Source organism: Pholis gunnellus (assembly GCF_910591455.1).
Source record: "Pholis gunnellus genome assembly, chromosome: 18".
Taxonomy (NCBI): domain Eukaryota; kingdom Metazoa; phylum Chordata; class Actinopteri; order Perciformes; family Pholidae; genus Pholis; species Pholis gunnellus.
Window position 1 is genome coordinate 12,701,806 of NC_136545.1, and position 27,305 is coordinate 12,729,110.

General features: G+C 45.0%; 1 protein-coding gene across 4 annotated transcripts; it reads left to right on the plus strand.

The window, feature by feature from the left end:
• The first annotated feature begins 9 nt into the window (after positions 1–9).
• On the plus strand, positions 10–27,273 carry abl1 (c-abl oncogene 1, non-receptor tyrosine kinase). Of its 4 annotated transcripts, XM_079178765.1 has the most exons (12): positions 10–568; positions 1,205–1,587; positions 18,936–19,100; positions 19,801–20,096; positions 21,203–21,493; positions 21,701–21,785; positions 21,999–22,176; positions 22,758–22,942; positions 23,149–23,301; positions 23,393–23,482; positions 23,635–23,763; positions 23,918–27,273. In XM_079178765.1, exons 2-12 carry the CDS (start codon positions 1,461–1,463, stop codon positions 25,588–25,590), a joined length of 3,372 nt encoding a protein of 1,123 aa, XP_079034891.1. In that variant the 5' UTR covers positions 10–568; positions 1,205–1,460; the 3' UTR covers positions 25,591–27,273. The 4 variants fall into 4 exon arrangements, with proteins under 4 accessions (XP_079034891.1, XP_079034892.1, XP_079034893.1 ...); XM_079178766.1 differs by lacking the exon at positions 10–568 and having other exon boundaries at positions 1,267–1,587; positions 21,221–21,493; XM_079178767.1 differs by lacking the exons at positions 10–568; positions 1,205–1,587 and adding an exon at positions 14,150–14,649.
• Positions 27,274–27,305: the final 32 nt, after the last annotated feature.

Consider the following 27,305-nt stretch of genomic DNA (forward strand, 5'->3'; position numbering starts at 1 on the left):
CCACCCACATATTTCTGTAAACCACCTTGCGTATGGAAGTATGGCGGCACCAGCGACACAACTGCTCCACGGCCAAAGTTTATTGCTCCGGTTTTCACGTGAGAGCGATGAATAAGTACGCGAACCGAGGGGACGGCAACGAAGAGCTCGGCGAGTGTAAGCGGAGGGAAGGACTTCCGGAACGAGTCGTCGGCCTCTGGCCGGAGGAGTCTCCTCGATCTCCCGTCACCGTCTTGATTGAAGTGCTTTCAGCCCCGGGTACCACAGGGGGAGAAACTCCACAAGACGGGAAGAGTGGATACGGAAGTTTGAAACAAACCGAGTACTAATATAAGAACACTTGTGGTGTCCGGACATGTGTTTGTGAGACTTTTCAGTGCACTTGTCCGACGGTTATAAGCAACGTGTTAGCAGCGACCCAAGCGAGAACCAACTGTTGAGTGCTCGATGTGCATTTAATGGTCTGGCGCTGCACACCACCACCACCAGCTAGCGTTAGTTAGCCTCCATGGCTACCTTCAACATTAGCTTGTGGTCTCCAGCTAACCAACAATATACATGTTTCTGTGTAAGTTTCCACTCCATACATGTCTAACTACGGTGCAAGTTTTGGGGATATGTGTTACAAGTCTGTCATTGTCACTTTAATGCTTGTTGCTGATGATTTGTTGCTTTTGACGTTGCTGCTGTTAAAGCAGAAAGTTGCACAGTAGACAATAGGTTTTACTATAACACTAGTTAATGCACTGCTGCAGTAAAGTGATGATTTTGCATTTTCTTGATGTTTGATTTTTCTATTCAACACCTTGTTGTTGTTTCCTGTAGACAGTTCATTTCCTGCTATTCATGTGTGCAGTGTACTGAGGTTTAACAGTGTTAGCTTGACATTTATAGAGCTTGATTGGCATCAGAAAGAGGAAATTCAGTGGGTGAACATCCCAGATATAACAGAGGGAAATAGGGGTTTTATGATGTGGGTGTAACGTTACTGACAACAAAGTTGAAGGACAGTTAGAAACCAAACAATCACACTTATTTGAGAATGTTTCCTGCATTAGTTGTAAAGTGTAATCAACCCTAGCATGCACTTTATTACACTGTTGGGAGCGTGTTGTTTGCAGTGTACATGTAAGCCACAGTCATTGGTACGCTCTTAATGAAATCATCAATGATTCTTGATTATTATTTTTTCCTCCCTCTCTAGATTACTTTGAAATGCCCTTTTTTGAGGTCTGAAGCACTCAGGATCCATTAATGCCCGATAAACTGAGAAGTATTGGAGTAAACCGGATCTGCACAGCTGACCCGCAGCACCCATACTCCAGGAGAGGACAGACGGAGCCAGGAGAAGGGGTCCCTGTCTTCTCCCGATCCCGTCCCCGCCTGCTGACCAACTTTTGGACGGTGAGCGACTGAGTCCGGTTTGGAGAGTCCCGGCTGCGGCCTGGCACCCTGCCCTTATGGGGCAGCAGCCGGGGAAGTTCGTAGGGGACCAGAGGAGACCTAGTCTGCCGGCCTTCATCAAGGGGGGAAGGAGAGAGTCGTCACGCCATGGGACACAGCCCTGTAATGTTTTTGCTGTGCACGGTAAGAACAAACATTTCTGTTAAGACCCTTAAAAGGTCAGTTGTCAAATTTCTTTTGTCCAGCTGTTATCAGTTTGCTTAGTGCTTTAAATGTGTTTTAATGGGAAATGTCATCAAATGCCCCAACAGACCATGGATCAAATACCTACACACCTTTCTGTCTTGTGCTTCCTTTAGTCTGTTTGCAGCATTACTTTTCAACAAAGTCAATTACACAAAGAAAACAAGTAGACTGGTTTGACCAGCGTACCTTTTTATTCACTGTAAGAAACCAACATGCAGAAGATGTTGCATGTAATTGGAAATCGCAGCACTGTACAGATGTACAGCATCATAGAGAATGTGGCTTGCACACCTGAATAAAAGACTGTAATAATACATTTTAAGTGCTTATAATCAAAATCTCCACACATCAATATTAAAAGTATCTTACAAAGCCACTCTTTGCCATCCATTTCGACACAGGGTGACCCTACAGATGGTATTTTTAAGGAATCTTTTTTGATTGGTTCATTGTTTGGTCTTTGTTGTTGTTTGACCACTTGACCAATTGAGTGTTGTTGTTTTTTTTAGCTACAAGATGTTTTAGATGCAAAGAATTTTGACATTACCTTAAACAAATGCAAGCTTAGCAATCTTTGTCGATATGAAATTGAAGACGTCGTGATAAAATAACAGGCAGATTGTGGGGTTGTGAGCTATTCCTTAGGGATGTAACGGGATAGTGTCTTTCTCGTACAGTGGTTTGAGTTACGCACTGGTATTGATATTGCTGCACGTATATTAGGTTAGTGTATTGATCCTGTGGTCGGAGGTTTCACAGCCATCTGTTTGTTACGAAGAAATGAACAACAAGGGTCCAGCGTTGTTTCGTATTTGTGACATTCGATTCTACTGTCAAACAAAGTAGTTTCATAATAGAGAGCGGTCTTAAGAGATTGGAACATTGTAAATTAATGTTGCATTATGGTAATGCACTTCCAGCTGTAAGCATAGGGCACACAGTAAAAGGTGAGCCCTGCCCTTATTAAGCTTACATTGAAGGAGGAACCGATGGAGAAGAACTCAGAAACCAGAAAAAAACGCCTCTGCATCTATGATGTAAAGGAGGCTTTGTGATGTGGCAGAGCTCAGCAGTGCCTCCTCCTGTGTGTACACAGGGTGGTATGTAGTGTGCACTACAAAGCGATATTGTGGCAGCAAAAACAGCTGTGTTCAAAATGCAAGGCAAGTTTAGATAGCCGCCGGATAAAAGGATACCCGAAATTGCTCGTGAATGATATCGGACACGGCCATAGTAGCCACAGACCCACCTGAAACATGGCCGCTGCCTGAGTGAGCTCATCACGCCCACGCTGCCCTCCTCAAGGAGCCTCTTTTCCCTCTGTGGAAGGTTGGCATGCTGCTGGCACCGAGCCTCACCATGCTCTGCAAGGCAGTGGCCCAATATCCTCCATGTCACGCTTCGATGGATGTCTTACCTGGGGATGTGTTGTATCTTTTAATCCATGGTCGTATAAAGCAATGTGTCTGTTCTTTCCAACGCCCCGTCAAAAGACGGCATTTAAAGCAAGCATGCCAGAAAGCAGACTTTTAGTAGCTTCAATCATAACACAATGAAACCGGCGGTTACATCGCCAGTTACTTCACTTCTTGTTTTCGTCGTCAATGGTTTGATATTTACTAGTTTGGGCTCATGAAAGTGCTTTCGTGGTGGTTTTTACCTTCATTTATTGCCCAGAATTGCCGCACACAATACAACCAAGGTAGAGGGAGGCTCGTTCTCATCCATGAAATAAAAGAACTTGATGCCTGCAACTACTTTCCACTGACTCTTAAGTCTTGCATAACGCAGAGGGGGACAGGACAGGAAGGGTCAGGAAAACAGATGAAAGCATTTGCCGGTAAATGGATCGAATTTGGCAAAGGGTCAGTGACACGGGACGTACTTGTTTTCCCCTTTCCTGCTGCGATGAGCAGGTTACACTCTGAGAGGGGGATGTGAGTCATAGATGTAGAGTCATGTGTTGATATTGCCCTCCTTGCTCTATGTGTTTTTTTGAGCCCCCTGCTAGTTAACACGAGGCTTAGCCAGCGCCATGCTGCTTCTCAGCGGGCGGGTTCAGACCTCGGCATGCAGCTGCCTGTGAGAGAGAGAGACGGAGGCAGCGGAGGGCAAGCGAGGACCTGTCTCTGCTCTTGGCATCTCTGTGTACTGTACACCGAGGTATGATCTCACCGGCTCTCTGGCACAGTCCATAATGAGGGAGCAGGGTAATACATTTCTGGGACCATAACTCACACACTGTATTTCCAGATAAGTTAGTATCTCACTAACTATGGAACGAGATGAACCACGGACTAGATTACAAGCTGCAGTAGGTTACCGCGCCTGTTTAAGAAACAGGTCTGAGCACAACAGAAGAGTGTACTTGATCACTTCTTTCTCCTCTAATATGGTCCTGTGTGTTACGTTCACTTGTAGATACAACAACACGCCCAAGATTGACGATATGTGTGTTCAGCCGTGGTGATTGCTGATTTTCAGACACTCATATTTATAAAGATTGACATCAATTTTACAGTTTAGTAGCCATCCATTATATCTATTATATCTACGCTTTATACTGCAGCTTTCCCCTGCAGCTTTCCCCTGCCAAACCGCTGCCATTTTCAGTTAAAAGTAATTTAACTGAAATAAATATAATTGCAGCATTGTGTAACCATGATTACTACCAGGATAAACGTTGCTTTAGTCAGAGGTTGCTGTGGTTATTACACTCAGTAAGGTGACGTTTGGATGCGCCTCCCTCCTTCCTCCCTTCATTTTAGTATGCAGGAAGTGGAATTGCTGTGTAAAAGTATGCAACAAAGGAACGATGCATCGCATTTGTTTCCCTGCCCGGAAGAAGGCTGACTGAGGAAAGAGGAAAGCAGATTTGGGACTTGGAGGGTTCAAAGGACAGTGAATCGTAATACGTCTGATTTTGAGTTATCTTAGTCGTTGCTGTTACTACATTTGATGGTTTTAAGGAAATTTGCCTCCTGTTGGTCGCTTTTATTCATGGGGTTAATGTGTTTTTGGGGTGACTATTGTCCCCTAGATGCCATATCCATTCAAAAATAATACTTTTATAAATATCATTTATTCTAATTAAATGTATAATTTCCCTTTGTGATCATGATGGCACAGTGTAATTACAGCTTATTTATTTTGTTACTTTTGTGTGTGTATTCGGTTTAAATATGTATATTTCCTGTTCTCTCTTTCATATATGTGCCGTATTACTAATGCAACTACTAGTACTGTTGATACATCATATTAAAAAAACCCTCACCGACATTTTACTGGTGATACAGGAAGGCACACACATTCAAAGTGTGTCATTAAATCATTCAAATATGAACTGTTTGATCCAATACAGATTTAAAAGCCACCAAGAGCAATATCCTGTGTGTGGATTGGGGCTCAGCTAGAGAAAGACACTGATGTGATTGTGTGATTGTCAGACATGGTGGTAGACGAGTATAACTTTTTTTTGGACTTATTTGCTCGTGAGCATCTTTCATTGGAATGAATTGGCTGCCACGTTTGAGTTCATGAGTGGTTGGATGCAAAGCGTCATAGGCTCTGATCGTGGTTGCACGTTTATATGTCACAGGTATTTTTAAACGTTTGGTAGATTGGACATGCAAGGAGTCCATTAATTAAACTATATCGCCTTTCAGGAAATTTTCAGAAAGTACAGAAAGTTTCAGTTCCTCAACTTCTAATGCAAACAAAGCGACGAGCTTCTGAACTCCGAATGCATCACATCAATACAGGTTTGCAAGAGTTTGTAGTCCGCTGTTTATTAATTTTGTTCATGAAACTGTGCCTTTTGTATGAAGCTTAAACAATAGGCTGTAAATCCCCCTAAAACTACTGGACTACTGGAAAACAACAGCAGCTGGAGACAGCGTATGGGTTTTTACAAACAGCGGTTTTGGCGTGTGATTGGCCACTGATTGCTCTCGTTGTCTCAAATCTTTACGACAGCCAGCTTTAGTTTGTAGACAACAAGAAGAGCACAGTACCAACCTATGGTCATCAGCCACATGAGTTGGGTTACAGAAAATGTCGGGTCCTCTGGCATGTTGCTTCTCGCTTGGACCGCTTTCAGTACGGACACAACAAGACTCATCTTACTCATAAGCTGCACCCCTCAATTTCCCCCTGTTTGACGCCTGGAGGCTAGACTGGCAGAGCTTCAAGTATGTTCAAGGCACATTATAATGTGGGGATGAAGGAAGACGACACCCCGCTTGTTCATTGTCTCTATTTGCTCATTTCTATTCAGGGTCATCGGGTGCTGGAGCAGTATGTACAGGGCAGAAAACAGGAAAACACAGCACACCAGTTCACAGTCCATGAGCAACTAAATAAGAAGCCATTTGACTTGCATGTTTCTTAATCTATTTCAATATGGAGAGGCTTCAGTTTCTCAGTGATGGTGGACAATAGAGATGCTCTAATACAGATATCGGTCTGATACCGACTCTCTGCAACAATGGGGCGATCTGGTATCAGATACCATTATTGACAAAGTTAGGAAAGCAGTGTTTAAGTCAAGCCTGACATTGCCTTACACATAAAAGAATGATCCCAGCCACTTCCACACACTGACACATACTGCTTATCAATTAAACACGGATTGGTGCACCCTTAGTGTTTAATGTACTTTAAAAGTTGTATTTTGGGACAATGTTAGGCAGTCAAACCCCTCATCTCATGTAGCCTTTTAGTGATATCATTTGGTGTGTGTGTGTGTGTGTGTGTGTGTGTGTGTGTGTGTGTGTGTGTGTGTGTGTTCTGCAGCAGCTGCGTGCAGCGTTTATGCAGTAAGTGAATCCATTTCAGTTTCAGTCTGTCTGGCTCTTTCTTGGCTGGAACTCGAGGAATCTATACAGTCTATACACTAAATCTCCTTCCATGATCCCTGTGGATTCTGAAGACAGCAGGAAGGGTTTCGTGTGTGTGTGCATGCACACGCACACGCACACACACACACACACACACACACACACACACACACACACACACACACACCTACATACCCATGCAGCAGGCGCCTCATAGTAATGCTCATTCAGGCCAGCTGTTAGGTCCCTGGTGGCTTGTCCTTAGCCGTGGCTGGCCATGTCTCCAGACTAATGGGCACACACACACACACACACACACACACACACACACACACACACACACACACACTCACACAAACACAGACCCTGTGTGACTCAAGTGAGAGGACTTCTGCCTTATCTACTCTGTTTACTTTTTAACCTTGATAATGGTTTGATGGTGTTTTGTGATGGCATTCTGACAAGTTTGCCTGCCAAATGTGGTGTGTGTGTGTGTGTGTGTGTGTGAGAGACAGAGAGAGACACATTTGTCCCTCGCCAGATGACACCTTGCTGATTAGTAAGTCTTTTCCCCTCTCATCAAGTTTTGACCACCTGGAAAGAGTCTTCTTTATTACCACCCTAGCTGATGGCCAGTCACAACAGCTGTTTTTATAAATCAAGGTAGTTCATGTCTCACAAGCTCCTTGTTTTTAACTCCTGTAATCAGGGTCCACAGGGACCTAAATTCTGGTCAGACAAAGCATGACAAATGCACAGTCAAGATCTAAAATAGTCTGAATGATTAAGTCAAGATAGTACAAAACACACATATGATCCGTTTCCCACAGAAAACCAGAGTCAGATTAATGTATTTTGTCTGATTATAGTCCTGTTTACAGAGACGAGGCACAATCATTATGGTATCCGACCTACGCTTATAACATTTCAGTTTTACCCAAGTGTCCCAGTAAACCATGAAAGCCTGACAGTGAGCCCCCGTATGTACAACACCAGGACCCTGAAACTGAAACCATTGTAACGTCATTATTCACACCGCTTTGCTTTCTTCTGTGACAACATTCCTGAATGAAAAGTACCTATTGTATAACATAGTAACTCGCCAGGTCAGTGTGACCACACCAATAGATTACCGGCCGACAGCCTCTCTGTGTACTCTTTGCCTCTCGAGCCGGTCCACTCTGTTTTCTGGTGAAGAGCTTGTGTTACTGTTTGATCTGTTGCACCAGAGGTGTGTTGAGTAATAATGCATATTTTACACCGAGGGGAAAAAAAAGAGCGAGAGAGTTGAACGTAGGGCAAGCCACAGCAGTGGAGTGAAGAATGTGACCTCTTTTGCATTCCTCCCTCAAATAACTGGTGCAATCCCATTCCCTCCCCTCCCTCCCTCTTTTCTCCCTTCTTTCCTCTTTTTGTCTTTTTCTCCTTTTTGACATTGTCTCTCTATTTAATTGTCTTGCTGTCATTCTATTTTTTTTTTATTTCATATGGATTTTACATACCACAGAACAGTGTCATAGACAATGAGAACAAGAGACAGAATGAGGCTAAATTAATGTAAATCGGCACACAACAATAGAGCCATAAAGAATATTACAATATACAAGACTTCACAGAACAAGTAGCAAGCATCAGCTTCTCTGTATGTTATGGATGGTTGATATTTAGCTTCCCTTTGTTTGCTCTATATATCATTATATACTGTGTTAAAAACACAGATTATGTTCACGAAGGGATGTCCGTCCTTCTTTAGTCTGTAAAATCTAAAGCCGTGCACCATACCTGTTTTCTGGTTTGATGATATATAAAAAATAACAAAACATTTGGAAGCATTTATAATGAATTAAATTGCTGCAAAAAAACATCTAAATGCTAAGATTGAGAAATGATCTTCCACTTGCAATGAACTTTATTTGAAAACGAAATAAAATCCCAAATGCTCAAACTAAAGCTTAAACCAAAGCTTTTCCGTATACATGAGCTACAAAGTGTTTAGCACAGAACAATTGAAGGTGTAAGCGTGTCGGTATATGTTAGGTTAGAGTTAGGACAAACAGTCCTGTTGAGTCATTGACTCTCACCCTGCTTTTTGTTTTTTGGATTCCCTTCAGCGTCTGCAACAATGTTATGAAACCTTGGGCTGAGAGGCTGAAGATAATTATCTACAGAAACATCTTTTTCTGTTTTGACCACCCATGTATCAGTTGCAATATTCTAGATATACTTCTAAATTGCTTAAAATGTCCTTTTTCTTCTCTTTGCTAGTCATCTGTCCGTTGTACACACACATTATGTATGTAATGTGTGTGTGTAAGCTCAAAGTTGGGTTAGGAATGCAAAGTGGCAGCTCTTTGCCACCCGGGTCCAAGCGCGCGCACACACACACTCGCACACACAGAAAAAAACACCCCTTGTTCCCCGCTCCATGCCCGAGCAGGCAGCCCCAGCTCCAGACACAGCTGTTGTTTTCTCTGCAGACAACCTGCTACCTAGTTTGCCAGCTCTGTCTTTTTTTGAAAAAAATGTCGGCCATGTATGGGCCCTCTTGGTCAGAGAGCCTCCCCGTGCAGATTACAGGATTAAAGTTCATGATTTGACACATTTGTCTTCTTCTAGAGAAAGCCCCAAAATCCTTTCCACTCCGGCATCTTTTGGCCGGCTCCATTATGTTCTGGTTGGTTTGTGCTCCCCTCACCAGTCCAGCCCGTACAGTACTGCTATGCTGTCCTGTCCCTTTGTGTTGTGTTAAGCTCCTCTTCATAGCGCTATAAGAGGAGGCCCGCTTCGCTCGCTGCATCTGGATCCACTTAAACACGACGAAGAACCGAAGCAGCTCTGCTGCTGCAGCCCCAGAGCCTCGCAGCCTGAGTCATTCTTCTATGCTATCTGTTTCTGTTTTTACCCCCCAGTGGGCATACAGACAAATGTGGTCTTTCCCCAGGCATCTAGAAAACATCTCAAAAACATTTAAGGTTTATAGTCAGTAAAAGCAGCCTCTCTGTCTGCTCTTATTATCGGTTTATGCTATTGAACTTATAAATTAGACTCAAAGTATTAGCCGAGGCTTAAATACTGGCTTTCTCTTTCTATTACTGTAGAAGTGCAAACCTCCCACTCATACGTGCACACACACACACACACACACACACACACACACACACACACACACACACACACACACACACACACACACACACACACACACACACACACACACACACACACACACACACACACACACACTTTTCTTTTCTGCTTTCTCTCTCCCCCGTCCTGAAAGAGTTTGGCTCCCCTAGTCTGCTCACTCATAAAACAATGGAATATAAAAGCAGTTGAGCTTTTATTCCAGCACTCTAGGCCACAATGATTAGTTTAGGCAAATTCTGAAGATGACTGGATTAGCACCCTCTCCTCTTTACACACACAGGTTGTTATTTCAGAGCAGAGCTCATTTGTCTGGGCTCTCTTTTGCCTTCTTAATTTCCACAGATGATTAGCTGAGGGGGGGGGGGATTTTCTCCCTCAACAAGTGATGACTAGTTGTGTGCATTTGACCCGGCTCGCTTGTTTGCTCAAAGTATGAAATTGTAACTCTGTGCTGGCATCCATACATTTCTCTTCTCCGTAGGTTTGCATATTTCTGGCACCACGTAGTTTTGTCTTGGCCTACAGAGCGGTCTCTCGTGTGGAGAAATGAGTTCTGCTTAGTCACCTGGTTTGTGTTGCCCTATTTTTGTTTCTGTCATCATGGCAAAATGGTTCCTGCAGTCGCGCTCCAATAGGTCGGCCGGGTTTGACTCCCTCCATCTCCGCCCGTCCGGCTTGAAGATGGTTGTACAGCTGAGCAGACAGTCGACTGTTTATGGGTCGAGTATTTGGAGAGAGAGAGAGAGAGAGAGAGAGAGCGTGTGTGAGTGAGCATGCACATATAGCGGATTGCATCATCAAATGTGTTTCATGACCTCTGGGTCAGTCTCACTGTTTGTTTGCTTCTAACACGCCGGCTGAGAATCAACATCATAAACATTGTTGATTTCTGCACATCAGAAGATTTAGCAGATATTGTAATGTGCTTAAGGCAAGTTTGCTTACTTACTATTCAGTTTCCCCCGTTGTCCACATTGGTAAGTTTATTACCACCTCGGGCTGATGCTGGAGCCTTAACCTTGAACCAGAGCAGCCACTGTTTTGTTCTGAAGTGTTCGCTCTCCCTGTGGACAATACTAAGTGGAGAATTATGTGGAACTCTAAACCCCTTAACCTCATGTGCTGGTCTGCACGCCTCAGACACTCTGGCTGCATTCTCCAGCGGGCCCTGAGTAAACACACACACACACACACACACACACACACACACACACACGTTCATCCATACACCACATACATACCTGCTTCTTGTGTGTCTGATATTTAAGTACACTTGGCTGTTACTATTGCTGTGACTGCTGGGTTAGCTAATGCAGTGGAATGATGAACCATGTGAAGAATGACTATTAGGAACCTTCGCCGGTTTGTCTCCCACCCTTGTCCTCCTCTGTAATTAAGCTTGCTCTGTTTAAAAGTGGAATGACTCCTGTTCCATGACTTGGATGTGTGTGTGTGTGTGTGTGTGTGTGTGTGTGTGTGTGTGTGTGTGTGTGTGTGTGTGTGTGTGTGTGCGTGTGCGTGTGCGTGTGCGTGTGCGTGTGCGTGTGCGTGTGCGCGTGCGTGCGTGCGCCCTCGCCCTCGGAGTTGGTAGCACAGAAACCAAGCAGTCCTCAAATATTATTGCAATATTGTATCATTTAAAGACAATATCCTCGTATTAATTAATGATGCACATGTCAGAATGTTCTTGGCAGATGTCGGTAGTAGTTGATCATGTAATGGTATGAATTATTGAGGTTAATTATAGCTCAGTGATTTCTGGTTTTAATAAAAGTATTAAGTGTAAAAGTAATGCCCCGGGTTCATAATTGATAGTTGGGACTTGCAAGGGACTGCAGATGAAAATCAGCCTGCATGGCTAAATCGAGCTGTTTATTAATGTGCAACACCACATGATTCTGGGACATGGAAAATATGGATTCATGTCCAACATTATCTAAAGGCTATAACGCTAGTATAGTTTGAATCGAAACACCGTTGCAGCCTCAGATTTGAAGAACGTAATCAGAAAAGCAGGAGAGGTGTACATGAGAGGGAAAGGGCCACAATCCATCCCATGAGTGGATGTACGTCAGCTAACTGTTAACATACACGGCCCGGATTATAAAACGCAAGCGAGCAACTCTTCTATGAGCTCACTTCCAAACAATGTGCTTCATGTTTCTCCATCTGCAACCTTTTTTCCCCTCTTTCCTCCTCCCTTTTTTTTTTTTATAGCCTCTCTCTCTCTCTCTCTCTCTCTCTCTCTCTCTCTCTCTCTCTCTCTCTCTCTCCTTTTCTCTTCATCCTCTCATCTCCCCAACACTCTGTGCCTGCGGTAAGTTAATGGGCCTTTCTCAGAGTTTTGAGGAAGCCTGCGTTTCTTCTTAATTGGCGTTTTGGGGTGGTGCATGAGAGGAAACAAATGTTTGCCATACCAGCACTGCAGCGTTGATGCAGGGCCTGGTGCCATGTGACTGGATGCTCAGAGTATTGAGGTCACAACTAGCGAAGCGACTGAGTGAGACATATTTCAGAATACGTATAGTTTGGATTCCTCCCAGTTCAAAATGAAAATCTTAACCGCCAGCTATTGGTCGGGGAATAGTTTGGCGACTTCGGAGCACCTTTTTCTGAACTATGCTTTCTCACAATTGAAGGTCTTTTCCAACTGTCAGAAGTCATAATAACACACATTATATGAACCCTTGATGATGCATTCCCAGTCATTAGCAAAGTTGCTCATAAATGTAGCTAATAATTGCCTGCTTCTTGTAGGACAGACATGACCATATTATAAGATCATATTTCTCCTTGTCTCAAATGTTGCACATGAATCAGTTTTGTCTTCAGAAACATCTGTTTATTGTTCTCTTTTCCTCTCTTTGTATTACCGGCCAAGTAGACCAGATAACCTTCTTGTCTTCCAACAATATTTGCAAAGTATTCCTGCTGGTTGACATAAAGTTTCTTTACGGCAGCTGCAGACACAAAGACTCCGATGTCTCTGCTTTCGCTTTATGTTTTTGTGATGGAAACAAAAAGCTTCATTGTACCTTCTTTGGATCTTTTTAGTCAACGCTTTTGCTCCATCATTGGATTCCAGTCACCAGGTCGGCCAGTTAACTGCTTTGTGTCATCGTGGAGCTGGCTTCCCACCATTATGTAATCACCCTCTTCACTGGGCTTCTTATAAGTGATGTTTGTCATTTAAAGGAAAAGAATATTTGCCAGACATAGTCAGTAGATTAAAGCTTTTGTGTTTTAGCACATATAACCCACGTGGACAAAATAACAGAAACACAGCAATATCCTGCAATAAAATAGAGTACGCTTCATGAATGATTAAACGGTTCAGTAGTCTGTCTGACAAATGCAGCATTTGTTTTGTAATTGCATTAAATTGTATGGATGTTAATGACGGTCTTAGATGGCTGACTGCAATTTAGTCAGTGTGTTGTCCTGTAACAAAGGCTGGGAGAAGAAACATTTGAGTAGAATTTTAAACACAACTTGAGCAGGAGGGATGTATGCTGTGGCTAGCAGAAGAGAAAAGGAAGTATTGGAGAACATTAGGTGCACCTTGATTTAGCTCAGACGTTTGCATTGTTGAGATGAATCAAGCACTGGGAGAAGCCACAGAAGTCAAAACATTGCTTTTATTGAAAGATGCCATTGACATTTCTTGACGTATTTCTAAGAACAGCTGTTTATCTTATTTTTATGACTAAATCTGAGAAAAGACAGAAAAGAGTTTGTTTTTGTTAAAGTTGTGTTTCGCAAGACCGCTTCGCTTCTGCCAACGATTCCTTCCAGATATGGCGAAACCAATGCCGCTGTCTAAAGTCACACGGTCAGACAATGTTTCTCTGAAGATCAAAACATAAATGTTCTCAACTTGATGAGTCCAAATATGTTGCTAACTTTGTTCCTCGTTTTAGTGGTGTGTGTGAAGTCCAGAGGAGAAAGCTGAAGGTTGTACTTTGTCAGCTGCGCTTCATTGAGAGCTTTAGCTTTGTCTTTAACTCCTCAACCTGTAAACATTTCAGAATAGAGAGGGGGGGGGGGGGGGGGGCATGGTCAAAAAGAAGAGAGGGAGGCAGAAAGACAGTGAGAGGGGGGAGGGGGGTTTAAAAGTTGGAGGAGGAGCTTCTTGTAATCATCTCATGACTCCCAACAGAAGGAAGGAAGAGCCGTTTAAGGCCTCGACTGAAGCCAAACTTCAATCAAAGCTTCGGTCTCACGCGCAGCTTTTCTCTCATATGTCGGCGTGAATTTTTGGGTGATGGTGTTTGTGCTCTTCCCGGTGAGTGCTTGTGTGTGTGGTAGCGGTCTCTCCCTCTCATTGTGTGCTTGCTGCTGAAGGTGGGAGGGCTCAGCTGATGTCATTGAGTGCAGCAGGCTGAGCCTGAAAGAGGCCCTTTGTTGGCAGCTGCAGCACGAGTAGTCCCAGTGCCTCGGATACACACTCGCTCAGGACCGGAGAGAGGAATGGCCACCGCTCAGACCGCCCTACTGCCCACTCCTCTGACACATCTGCAGGTCTAACAAGCTCTTTGGACCAAAACCTGCGCCTTTTTGGATCGTCGGTGTGTCTTACAGAAGTGGAGCTAACCAAAACCCCAAGAGCAAAAGGGGGGGAGAGAAGAAAAAAAACATGGAGACGCTCAGAAGAGAAAGTTGATAGACTTTTGCCGGACAGCGGACTCTGCTTTTTCCTGTTTCGGGAGGAGGAAAAAGAGGATTTACAGCAGCTGGGAGGACTGAGGAAAAGAGAAGCAGTACATTTCAAAACCTACTCTGGCTCGGTGCCGCTTCTCCTTTTGTCAGTTTTTGTCTTGCGTTTGAACTTTTCTCCTGTTGGACACATGTAGAGGGGGAAACGTTCGAAGGGACGTCTGATTTTGAACAAGCAAACAACATTTTCAAGCGGGAAGGGAAAGAAAGCAAATGAAAATGTTGGAGATTTGCCTGAAATTGGTGGGGTGTAAATCTAAGAAAGGCCTCTCGTCCTCCTCCAGCTGTTACTTGGAAGGTAAGAATACTTTGCTGTCGTCCCGTCTTTTAGCCTCGAGCCGTGATTTTAAAAGTTTTACTTTGTAGAAATATAAACAAAAATGTAAGTACGGATGTCACAACGGAAGAAAAAAAGAAAGCAGGGCCTTTAGGAGACACAGTGGGAAGGATAAAAGATGATATATCCCAGTGTAACACAGTTGTGTGGAAACACAAGAATGGGGAGGGGGAAGCAGAGAGTGAGCACAGGGGAGGGTGAGGGAAGCCAGACACACTGGCTAGCTGAAGAGGAAAGAAGTGGAAAAAGAATACAAGGAAATCTGACTCCTGCTCGTGTCCCACTTAACTCTTGTTTATGAGCGGAGGGGATCTAATCTCAGTCTCTGCTCCTTTTCGCGTCTCTGTGTTCCGGCACATCTTGGTCTTCGCGTCTGTAACAGATTTAGATAACGTGGATCTATATATTTCACTCACTCTTTGTGGTCTTAGCAGACTAGCGATTACCTCTTTTCCATTACTTCTAATTACACAGCGCTGGTCACAGTTGAAGTGGGTAATTGATTTGCCTGTGATGTCTAAAAAGTTGCACAAGGCAATTTGGAGAAATCCAGGGCACATCGAGTCTGTACACGATCAACATAGTAATTGATTGGCAATGGAAGACTCGGTGGAGTCTTATGTGGGCCAGATATTGTGCAACCAAATGATTTAATAGAGTTAATAGTCCTGGTACGCTCCCCACTGACAGTGATAAAGAGTCTCTAATTTCCAGACCATATGGTACGAGGCACATCGAATCTCATGCTGAGATGTTCTTTTTTGATTATTATCATTAGACTGAAGATAGTTTATGAGCATAACAGCAGGGGGAATGCAATATGAATATTGTATGGCATCCTGTTGTTATTCTAAATGATGAAAACAGTCATTCTTCCAATTTGTAGTTGCCTTCTAACCACCTGGTTTTCCCTGCTCTCCTGCACTGGGCTCTGGTCTGAACATCATGTCAATAACGTAATATCTCCCACAGTGGAAAGAACTTCATCAGATGTATGATCTGAAGAAGTTCATCTTGTTCGCCACCATCTCCCACTCAGGTGATGACAGGTGATGCAAGAGAAATATGAGAGATGTGAATCTCATCACTAGGTTAAGGACTATGGCCAGCTGAGGACCACAAATAAGATCATGGATTTGGACCCAGACTGCTGCTGGTTTCAATTGAGCCAGGTAGTTAGTTACCTTTTGTTTTTCCATCCAAGGTGTCAATGAGAAAATGTAAGATGACTGTGATCAAAACGAGCAAGACTCTCCTGCTTACCAGGACCAAGTGGAACCAAAGGAAAGATTCTGTTGTGCATCTTTGTAGTTTCCTCTTTCAGACGTCTTCTATTTTCTCCTCTCGTTGGAGCCTGTGTTGTCGTGGTCCATGTGTCAGTGTGCTGTTGCCCTCTCACAGAGAGCTGTGGTATGTGTGGCCTGTGAAGTGGACATGTGTGGCATTGGCTGCTCGAATGCGCTGCCCACACACTTTATGGCCGGGCCAGACTCTGGACACATGGTATGTCCTGCTGGCTCTCAGCTCTGCATCTCGCCTCGTGGAGCTCTTTCTATCTTTCGTGATCTCTGGCCTCAGCCTAAGCCTAAATTCTTTGTTTCTGAACTATTGGATGTACAGTCGCTTAGGGGAATACCCATGCTTGTTGCTCCAAATGCAACAAGCCTCTTTTTAGCATTGTAACTCACCTAAATATGAGCATCTGAGCTTGGCAGTATGCTCCAGATGAAATTGAATTCGGCGCATTTTCACAGCCAAAATGGCAGGTTTGTGACCTTAAGTAGCTCCCTATTTGGCCTTGATTGTCTTAAGCGTGCTCAGGCTGGCGGGTCTAACTTTTGCAGATGAGGTCGTGTGAAAGTCCTTCATTAGCCTCCAAACACACTTGATACCCGCCTGTTGTCAACACTGTCATGTGACCGGCTTTGGGCCACATATGTTCTGTTTACCTCCGTAGGGGTTAATACTCGTTAGTCTCGCATGCTACAAATTCTTTGTTTACTTCTTTCTTTGAGGAAACTCGCAAACGCACATCTTCTCCAACCGTGACTCCAAAGCTCCTCCAGCTGGGTTGGACACAATAACATGAACACACTCAGGGTTACACATCACCTCTTAGAAGCACACTTCTGGACGAAACTAAATCGATCATATTTCATATCATTCCCGTCTGTCACAAAGAATGTTTTTAACACACTGAATTTATCTTCATTAAACATCTAGTCTTTGACAGGAAATGTATTTTAAATGATTTCAACATCAATCACAATCTGGTTTTATGATTTTGTTTTTAAACTTGGCTCGACTGAGATAACAGTGCAGCGAGTTCCAGGAAGGAGGAGGAGTTTCCATTTAGTTTAATAATTCTGTCCAGTGCAATCAGACGTCTCGTGGGAAATGACTTTCTTTTGAATATGGTGCTCTTCAGTCGAGTCCTGCGGCTGCTGGAGTTTGACTGCTGTCCATCATTGACTGTGACGCTGTAGGTTTATTTGGAGATTTTTAACATTCATTTTGACAACCTATAGAACGCAGCAATAAAGAATTGTGTTGTATTGATTGTTGTATGAGTTCACATACAATAACGGTGCACGCTGTGGACTTAATCATCCAGGAGCATCAAGACCAGAGGAGTCGATCCCATCACTCCCACTTCTCAGATCAAACTCTGGGGTTGGTCAGATTGTCTGGGACACGTCTGCTGACTGTCACAACTAAACGTGGACGAGCACATATCTGGATCAAACTTGAGATCTGATCCAAACCTCAGTTTTTATCCTTTTTCTGTTTGCCACTGCATTTCATTAAGTTAAACTTGGGACCACTTATTATCTTGAACATCACTGTGGCTGCAATGTAATTCAATTTAACCTGAATTACCTTGTTGACGAAAGCTTTACAAATAGACTCACCCTGAGTGTACCCGTAGCTGCTTACAGCCTAAAGCAACCAGAGAGGTACATGTTGCTCTTCCATTCAGCCGCTGCTATGTTTCCCACATATTCAGCTGTGCCTTTACTTCAAGCACATCGTCCTTATCCCCATGTCAAGGTAATAATCCTTAAATTGTGAATACATCACAGTTGTGCTGTGGTACAGTAAATGGGTTTCGGGTGAGCTGAGTCTTTAAGACCAGACAGAGCTTATTAGCACTCCTTCTACATGTCTGTAAAAGACACATCGGGTGATCTCCTTATTGTTTTGCAGAAACACAATGCAGATCTGTCTCTTTTCTGTGCTACATTTAGCAACTGTGGACTTTTCTCCAGTGCTTTCCACCATGTGATGAGAAGCTTGAATCTCTAAAATATCACATTTTCACAAGAACAGCCTTGAAAATGACGTGTCTTTGTGACATCATCAGTTGAATCCAATTTTCCAGTCGTAGTCATCGTGGAGAGTTGGAATGCGTTTGGTTGGTTTGCTAATGGCCCTGTGTACTATGTGCTGTTGCTGTTTTCTTATTAAGTGATTTGAAACGTAGCCTCCTCCTCCTCGTGTCTTCCACAGTGTGAAATTCTCAGTGGAAGGTGAAAACCTCGTGCAGCTGTAGCCTGTTGTCTCTGTTGGAGGGATGTGGGTGTTGTGAGCTGGGGGGATGAAATATAAGATGCCTCTAAAACATGTGTGACAACAGCTGAGCAAGCCACACAATAAAGCTCACGTTTAGGCCAAACAGCAGTTATAAAATCTCTCTTCACTTCACTCCTCTGTTTTCTCCCTTCCCCATAAACACAATTGTCGTCCGTTCACGTCATTTCTTCCATTTTCCACATTTTAGACGTCCGCTTTACTGCTCTAAAATTGCTATAATTCCAGATGTGTCTGTAATTAACCCAGGCTCATTACCTGTGAGTGCAAGCACATCCATTTCACAGTTACAGTGAAGATTCACGGTCTGATGATGAGGGATAATCCAGGAAATGAAAAGTTAAAAAGACGGCGTGGACAGAGTTGGTCACATGATCAGCTTTTGTACTCTAATCCCGTGTTGGGATCACAGCTGATGACCTGCTTGTTGGAGCCCAGTTGAAGGACATATAGAGGAATTTAAATGACACATGGTCAGGCGGCAGTTGACATTGTTGCTGAATCATCCTACTTGTGTAGAACTGTATGGGAAAACCGCCTCCCGGTGCTTCTGCATAGCAAACAAACGGTGACAGCTCTCCCCTCCAGCATCGCATTGTTTCATGTTTTCCCTCACAGTTTTATCTGACTGCACGTGTTCTCTTTTGTTTTTTCAGAAGCTCTCCAGAGACCAGACTTTGAGAGTCAGGGTCTGACCGAAGCGGCCCGCTGGAACTCCAAAGAGAACCTGTTGGCCGGACCCAGCGAGAATGACCCCAACCTGTTTGTCGCACTCTATGATTTCGTGGCCAGTGGTGACAACACACTCAGCATCACTAAAGGTTAGTTTATATGGAGTAGTTTGTGCTCAACTAGGAACGATTTTTGAACGACATTTTGAATCAATATATCGGTAATTATTTAATGGATTTTTACATTTTTGACAACTGCCACAATTGGTGGATGTTGGAAATGACAAAAAAAAAAGGGATGAGAGAGTTTCAATAAGGTTATGAATCTTACTGGGGATCTACTTATTGACTTCCTGTCTCCTTCCCTCTCTGTCTTCATCCCTGTCTGACTCTCACTTCCTGACGATGGTCTCACACATGTTATTTTTCTTCTGAACCGACAATAAAACAATACCGCGGATGAATCGCACCGACAAACAGAGGAAGGAAGGAGAGGAACACATGCACCGGAATAAACAAGAAAGTGTCATGTTCAACGATACTTTCCACTTCATTCTAATACGAATAGTTTCTCAGAAAAGGTTGATTTTACTTTACGGGAACATTTGCCAAATAAATAACTAATTTCAGCTAATTTAAAGTTTGTTTTCTGTTCCATCTCAACTAATGTAGAGAAGTGCATTTCTTTAGTCAGGGTCACAAATGACTGGTGGAAAAGATTAGATACAGTGAATTCCTGCAAATTTTCTCTCTGAGATCACAGGAGTGAGTTGTAACCATAAACATATGAGTATGCAGCCAACAAGTTACTTCATTGATAATTAAAAAACTAATCTCGCATGTTGACTAGGGGAGAAGCTACGTGTGCTGGGTTACAACCACAACGGCGAGTGGTGCGAGGCACAGACCAAGAATGGCCAGGGTTGGGTGCCATCCAACTACATCACCCCGGTCAACAGCCTGGAGAAGCACAGCTGGTACCATGGGCCCGTGTCACGCAACGCCGCGGAGTACCTGCTCAGCTCGGGCATCAACGGGAGCTTTCTGGTGCGGGAGAGCGAGAGCAGCCCCGGCCAGAGGTCCATTTCTCTGCGGTACGAGGGGAGAGTCTACCATTACAGGATTAACACTGCGTCTGACGGCAAGGTAGTTATCAGGACACACACACACACACACGCCAAGATCAACTTCTGTCTACTTGATGATAAAGGTGTGATTAGGGAAGGAAAGAGGGAAGGGTGTCTGGTGCGCACGATTATGGTATTTTTAATAAGGTCCAGGGTACCCTATCCTGATGCTAACAAAAAAAAGTGTCGGGCGTATTTGTATGTACAGCTGAATTTCTTCTGTGGGATTCCCCCAAATTGCTGTGTTAAAAGCGAAGCTGCTGCCATTCTGGCCGTGTCACCGTCCCGTCGGTGATGCAGAGAGGTGAGCTAGCTCGAGGAACGCAAGCTATGACAAGAATGCCTCTAACCACCGCTGTGCTGCTCATGGCCAGCAGACGCGAAGGCCAGCCAGACACTGACGCCCATGCTAAGACATGCATTAGCACAGACAGATGAAGCCAAGTATGCACGAACACACACGCATGCACGCACACACAGACACCCGGTTCCCCATCTCATATTGTTTTCCATCCTCCCACTGAGCTACAACTCAAGAGTCTGGTATGATAGACTTCTCCAATAATTTAGGATTACCTCAGTACTCCCCCGAGCAGCAGCTTTGTTTCGCACTGACTCTGTGATTAATACTGCTCTGAATAACTACGGTTTACATGTCGGCCAAGCTGATTTTTCCCTTTAATTTAGTAAACGGTCAATGTTTAAGCCAGTAGAGCAGCCAACCGACCATTAAATCCTCTTTTCCATTTGTCCTCCCCATGCCTTCAGCTCGCTCAAAGAGCTTGTTCACCAGTAAAGAAATGCACAGTGCAGATTGTAGAGAAAATCATTTTTAGGGTTATGTAAGACTTGGACAATGGAAAAGACTGTGTCCACTGAGCCCTGACCAATATCCTTCCCTCCACCAGCTTCCTGCCTTGTGAGTTTTGAATGGTTTAAGATGGTTCTTTATGAGGAAAATGTTTGTTTTGTCAAGACTTTACTGAGATGAAAATAATTGATCTTGTCTTAATCCCAAACTATGGCAGATATCTGGTTTAGGAAATAAGTGTTAGTTGCTAAAAAAAAAAGTCTGTCAATATCCTAAACTAAACTGACCTCTCGTGTACATCTACTCAAATGTAGAATCTCTTTCTCCTCCAGCTGTACGTCTCGTCGGAGAGCCGCTTCAACACGCTGGCGGAGCTGGTGCACCACCACTCCACGGTGTCCGACGGCCTCATCACCACGCTGCACTACCCGGCGCCGAAGCGCAACAAGCCCACCATCTACGGGGTTTCTCCCAACTACGATAAGTGGGAGATGGAGCGCACCGACATTACCATGAAGCACAAGCTGGGAGGGGGCCAGTACGGGGAGGTGTACGAGGGCGTTTGGAAGAAGTACAACCTCACCGTGGCTGTCAAGACACTAAAGGTAATAGTAGATATAAATGGATTTACGAGCTCATTTGACATTATGAGAAAAGGCCGTATTTCTAGTCCACCTACTATAGTCACATATCAACACTTTGTCAGCTGTTAATCTGTAATTTGGCTGAATAATGCTACCACCTGGTGTTGTATGGATGCAACTGCAACCGGCCTTTGGTTTTGCTCACTTTTTTTGCCGATAACTGTCCAGGAGGATACAATGGAGGTGGAGGAGTTTCTTAAGGAGGCCGCTGTCATGAAAGAGATCAAACACCCCAACCTGGTACAACTGTTAGGTATGTTAACTTGTATCTATATCGTATAACCTGCGTTTCAATAGAGGATTTTTTTTAGTCTCAGAAGAACTATTAACCAGGATCTTTTGCTGTTGTACTCATGTTTGCAGGTTAAATAGTTTAGAGTTCAGTGCAGCAGTATATTTTCATGCTACATACAACATACAGTGAATATAGATGTGTGTTTTTTTTACTAACTTGTTTCCTTGGCAGGTGTATGCACACGGGAGCCACCGTTCTACATCATCACAGAGTTCATGACCCACGGGAACCTACTGGACTACCTGAGGGAGTGCAACAGAGAGGAGGTCAATGCAGTGGTGCTGCTCCACATGGCCACACAGATCTCCTCTGCTATGGAGTACCTGGAGAAAAAAAACTTCATACACAGGTGGGTGTCGGGGACCTCACTCTTCCCTTTTCCAGCCTAAATTAAATCAAAAGAGGTCGCATAGGAGTGAATCTGAGTAAATTGAGTTCAGGTTTCATTGTCAAAGGTTTGTCAGGCAGCCTGCTTACCCGTCATCAGGATTGTGGTCTCAGTCAGAGCTGCTCAAATACTAAAGAAAACATCTTCTTTATCCTTAAACCTCAATGACTCTTTTCTTGACTTACATCACACTGTTAGATAGCTCGTTTGTTCTGGCACGTTTAACAAGGTACCTTAGAAGCAATGAGATGATTTATGTCTTTTGTATTTGCTAAACTGCATTTTAATTTTTAAACCTGACAAGATTCAGCTTGTGACTCTGAGCCACACACAAACATCTGTAGAAATCCAACACTGCAGTGGATGTTGTAACAAGACGTACTATTGGTGTTTTTTTCTTTCTTCGTCTTTATTTTGTCTTACCAATGGCTATATGTTCAAGTCAGCTTATGCATTTATTTTTAAATAGTTTACTGCTACGTGTTTTATAAAGTCCGGATTCCACCACGGCCTCCTGTTCCTCACTCATTCTCCTCCTGCAGGGACTTGGCTGCCCGTAACTGTCTTGTCGGGGAGAACCACCTGGTGAAGGTCGCAGACTTCGGCCTGAGCCGGCTGATGACTGGAGACACCTACACGGCTCATGCTGGGGCCAAGTTCCCCATCAAGTGGACCGCTCCAGAGAGTCTGGCCTACAACAAGTTCTCTATTAAATCTGATGTCTGGGGTAAGTTTGATGTCATGGCTAAATGCTAAAATGTATTCCCAATGTCCCTGCTTGAATAATCTCATTTCTTTCTTCAGGTTCCTTTTCAACAAGGGAAAACACTTGTTCCCGTGGCTTTACATTCCAGTCATTTAGCTCTTGACATGTTTCTGTTGTTGATTGTTACATAAATAGCACAACTAGCTGTCTTGTGCCTACATCTCCAGCATTTGGTGTGCTGCTGTGGGAGATCGCCACCTACGGCATGTCTCCCTACCCCGGCATCGACCTGTCCCAGGTGTACGAGCTGCTGGAGAAGGACTACCGCATGGACCGACCAGAGGGCTGCCCCGAGAAGGTCTACGAGCTCATGAGGGACTGTGAGTAGCCAAACTGATCAATCCAGGATACGATTAGAAGCACTCCACTCTAGACCTTTTTAATCCTTATTTTTGTTTGTCTTCCTGTCAGGTTGGAGGTGGAACCCCTCAGAACGTCCGTCTTTTGCTGAAACGCACCAAGCCTTCGAGACCATGTTCCAGGAGTCAAGCATCTCAGATGGTCAGTTCTGCTTTCTTTGATATCCAAAGCACCTTCACTCGTGGGCGTTACTTTTAAATCTCCACACAACTACCCTCTTGTAATGGTTGTATTGTCTTCGCTATTAAGATGTGAAAAGGTAGGTTGAATCTCAACTGTATCTTTACTGACAGAGGTGGAAAAGGAACTCGGCAAGAAAGGGAAGAAGGCAACATTAGGTCCCATCCAGCAGGCTCCAGAGCTGCCCACCAAAACCAGAAGTCTACGCAAAAACATGGATAACCGGGATGGAGACAGTCCAGGTGAGACACAATCACACCCACTGCACCTCTTGCCCTTGTTGCTGCAACTTCTTGTTCAGTACCAAGTGTTATGTAATTTTAGTTTGATTGGTAAAAGTATTGTGTTCTTCTTTATAACTGATGATCTCCTGCTTCTTTTTGGGCACTTCCTCAGACCCATTGGAGCCAGAGGTAGCTGTGTCGTCACCCATGCTCCCCAGGAAAGAGCGCGCTCCCCTGGACAGTAACCTGAATGAGGACGACCGCTTGATACCCAAAGACAAGGACAAGACACGAGGCAGTGGCTTTCTCAGTCTCATAAAGAAGAAGAAAAAGAATGCTCCCGCTCCACCCAAGCGCAGCTCCTCCTTCAGAGAGATGGACATCCACCCTGACAGGAGGGGCGTGACTCCAGATCTCCGAGACAACGACGGCTTTAACAACGGTGCATCTTTGGCCATTAATGACATCACGCATGGCCTCGACTCCGCGAAGTTCCTGAGTAACAATAACGGGGCGGGGGGCATCACCAACGGGGCCCCTACCTACCCGGGACCTTTGTTTCCCAGGAAGAAGGGCGCTCCTGCGGTGCCTGGCCCCGGAGGGAAAGCGGCTACAACGCCGCCCGGTGAGGAGGAATCCATGTCTAACTCGAAGCGTTTCCTTTGGTCCTCCAGCATGCCGTCTGGCTCAGATGGCACTGAATGGAAGTCGGTAACTCTGCCGCGAGACCCCGGCCAGCGCCACTTTGACTCGGGCACCTTCGGGGGCAAGCCAGCTCTGCCACGCAAGAGAACCGGCGAGCAAGCCCCTCGAAAGGGTACCCTCACTCCCCCGCCGCGTCTGAACACCTTATCAGACGTGTCCTCTGCCTTCCTAGGCAGAGACGCCGATCTTACTCCTGGTTCCAGTACCCAGGCATTAACACCTAAGGTGGTCCGGAGACCAGGGTTGCCGGGACTGGAGAACTCCAAGACCAGCGCTCTCCACGCCGAGCTTCTCAAGCCCAATGTGTTCCCTCCTCTAGGGGCCGCCGCAGACGAGTGCAGGGCCCGCAGACACAGGCACGGTGTGGACTCGTCATCTGTCAGGGAAAGAGGAAAGTTACAGAAACCCAAGCCGGCCCCACCTCCGCCGCCCACCAATGCCAAAACGGGCAAGATTTCCCGCAGCCCCACTCAAGAACTCCCCTCTCCCTCATCCACCACCTCAGAGATCAAAGCTAAGGGCCTCCCCTCTCTCTCAGAGCCCCACCACACAACCACTGCCAGTGACCAAGCCCGCTCATCCCTCAGTGAGGGCTCCAAGAAGCTGCCCCTGGGCTCCACCTCCAAACCTCAACCGTTAAAGACCTCCGCCTCCTCCCCTTCAGTGACCACCTCCCTCTCCAGCCAGAGCCTAGGAGGCTTCTCTTCCTCCCTCACCTCCCCGGGCGACCTGAGCTCGCCCACTGCTTTCATCCCCTTGGTGAACACCCGACGCTCCCTCCGCAAGACGGCTCCCCGCCAGGCCGCCGAGCGCACCCCGAACTCGGCCGTGACGCGCAAGATGGTGCTGGAAGGCACCGAGCTGCTCCGCGCTGCCATTTGCCGCAACTCGGAGCAGACGGGCAGCCACAGTGCCGTGCTGGAGGCCGGCAAGAACCTGTCCAAGTACTGCGTGAGCTACGTCGACTCCATACAGCAGATGAGGAACAAGTTCGCCTTCCGCGAGGCCATCAACAAGCTGGAGAACAGCCTGCGCGAGCTGCAGATCTGCCCCACCGCCACAGGGGGCGCCAACGCCCAGCAGGACTTCAGCAAGCTGCTGTCCTCCGTCAAAGAGATTAGTGACATTGTTCAGAGGTAGCGCCATAAAATCTTCAACTACCAAGATGAAAAAACTGTATCTAAGACAACCCTTTTCTTTCTGAGTGCATGAACTGCGGCAGATGCCGAGCTCGTGTTGCAGATCTGAGGGTAAAGCCTGCAGGAGAGCAGCAGAGTGTAGGTTTCACACTAACAGTTCGCTCTGAAGCTCTTCAGCCTGTGGTTATTGTGGATGGAACCTCTCTGTCGGCGCCGTTAGACAGAGTTTGCAATATTGAAAAGCCTTAACCACGAACGAACAGTGTCTTTTGGCCTTTACGAGAGGCGAGGGGCCAATTCTTTGTCAACGTGACTTTTCACCAATCATTTTTGAAATGTCTTATGTATTCTAGTTGTGTTTCTTCCCCTTTATCGATGACACCAGTAGAAAAGAGGCCTGTGATATTTGTTTCCATCACTGTTAGTGTTGCGACAAATGAGCAAAAAACAAAACACTCAACCTCACCTTGTTCTCGGGTGCCTTTCTAAGACTTTACACGACTGATGTCATAGTTTCCATTGTCACCTGTAAGAATTAGGGAGCTTCTGGAATCACAGTGTTATAACCCGATGCCTCTGTCCAACACAACCCAACACGTTGCATTGCTTTGTGCCATTTCATCAGTGATTGGTCGAGTGCGGAAGTGACGAAAACGTGCCAGTGATTGTTCCGTATGAATGCTTTTTTTTGCAGTATTTGCAACCATGTGCCATAAAATAATAATGGGAGCAAGCAAATGAGGCGGAACGAGCTAGTGGCCTTCACCGTTGGTAACAAATAGTGCCTTAAACGCTATTGGCAGAGCTGTTTAACATTTGCCACGTTTACACGTGCAGAATTGTGGATAGTTGTGTTGATTTGTGTATCGGATGTGTGATTGCCATACCAAAAACCTTTTGTCTCCAGTCTGTACTGGAGAGGGACCAGGGTGCACGATCTGCTACTTAGTGGATCCGACTGTTTTACGTTTTGTCTTATTTTTATGAAACTGATCCAACTTTCTATACATGCCAGTCACAAAAGCCACCAGTAGCAGCTCAGCCTTGCAGCAGCATGCTGTTTGATCTGCAAAGAGGGATCACAGACTGAAAGTGTTTCTTCTGGCCACTGAAGGGACTCTTATTGCCTTGAGAGAGTTAGTGTTGATGGAGGGCTAATGTCACGAGAGGCCCAAATGCTGTTTCAGAGGCCTTTCCACCCCAGCAGAAAAAAAACCAAATATATATCCTGGGGGAAACACTGGACTGAAATGTTTATGGATCTGTCACTCGCTGTCTTACAAGATGATGAATAAGTGAGAAGCTGACCATTGTAGAGTAAAAGAGCCCATGAAATTCCACTGTGCCATCATACGTTCCTTCATGCTCGGCAGTAACTGTTGGACATCCTCAGTATCCGTGCTGTAGTCGCCTCACCCCGATGTGCCCGATCTGACTGCACAAGTCAACTGCAAGCTGCCTTGACTTCAACATGGTACTGTCAGCGTTGGCTCTTTATTTTTTTATTCCGCTCCTTCACCACCATACCACTACTCATCTTTAAGCCTCCTCACCAATTTTGTAGACACTTTGCTTTCCTTTGTAAATATGTTTTCTGTTTTTCCTATTTGTTTCTCTCTCTCTCTAGCCTTGGTGCAATTTTTGTTGCAATAAAATAACAAGCAGTTGTGCTACTTGAAATACATCACGTGTGTGAGATCTTTTTCTTCAGTAAAC

Bases quoted from the DNA above. Each gene is read 5' to 3' on its own strand.
- abl1 (XM_079178765.1), top strand. From the start codon at position 1,461: ATGGGGCAGCAGCCGGGGAAGTTCGTAGGGGACCAGAGGAGACCTAGT. The intron at 19,101-19,800 runs GTTAGTTTATAT...CATGTTGACTAG, and splicing joins CACACTCAGCATCACTAAAG to GGGAGAAGCTACGTGTGCTG. The intron at 23,302-23,392 runs GTGAGTAGCCAA...TCTTCCTGTCAG, and splicing joins CTACGAGCTCATGAGGGACT to GTTGGAGGTGGAACCCCTCA.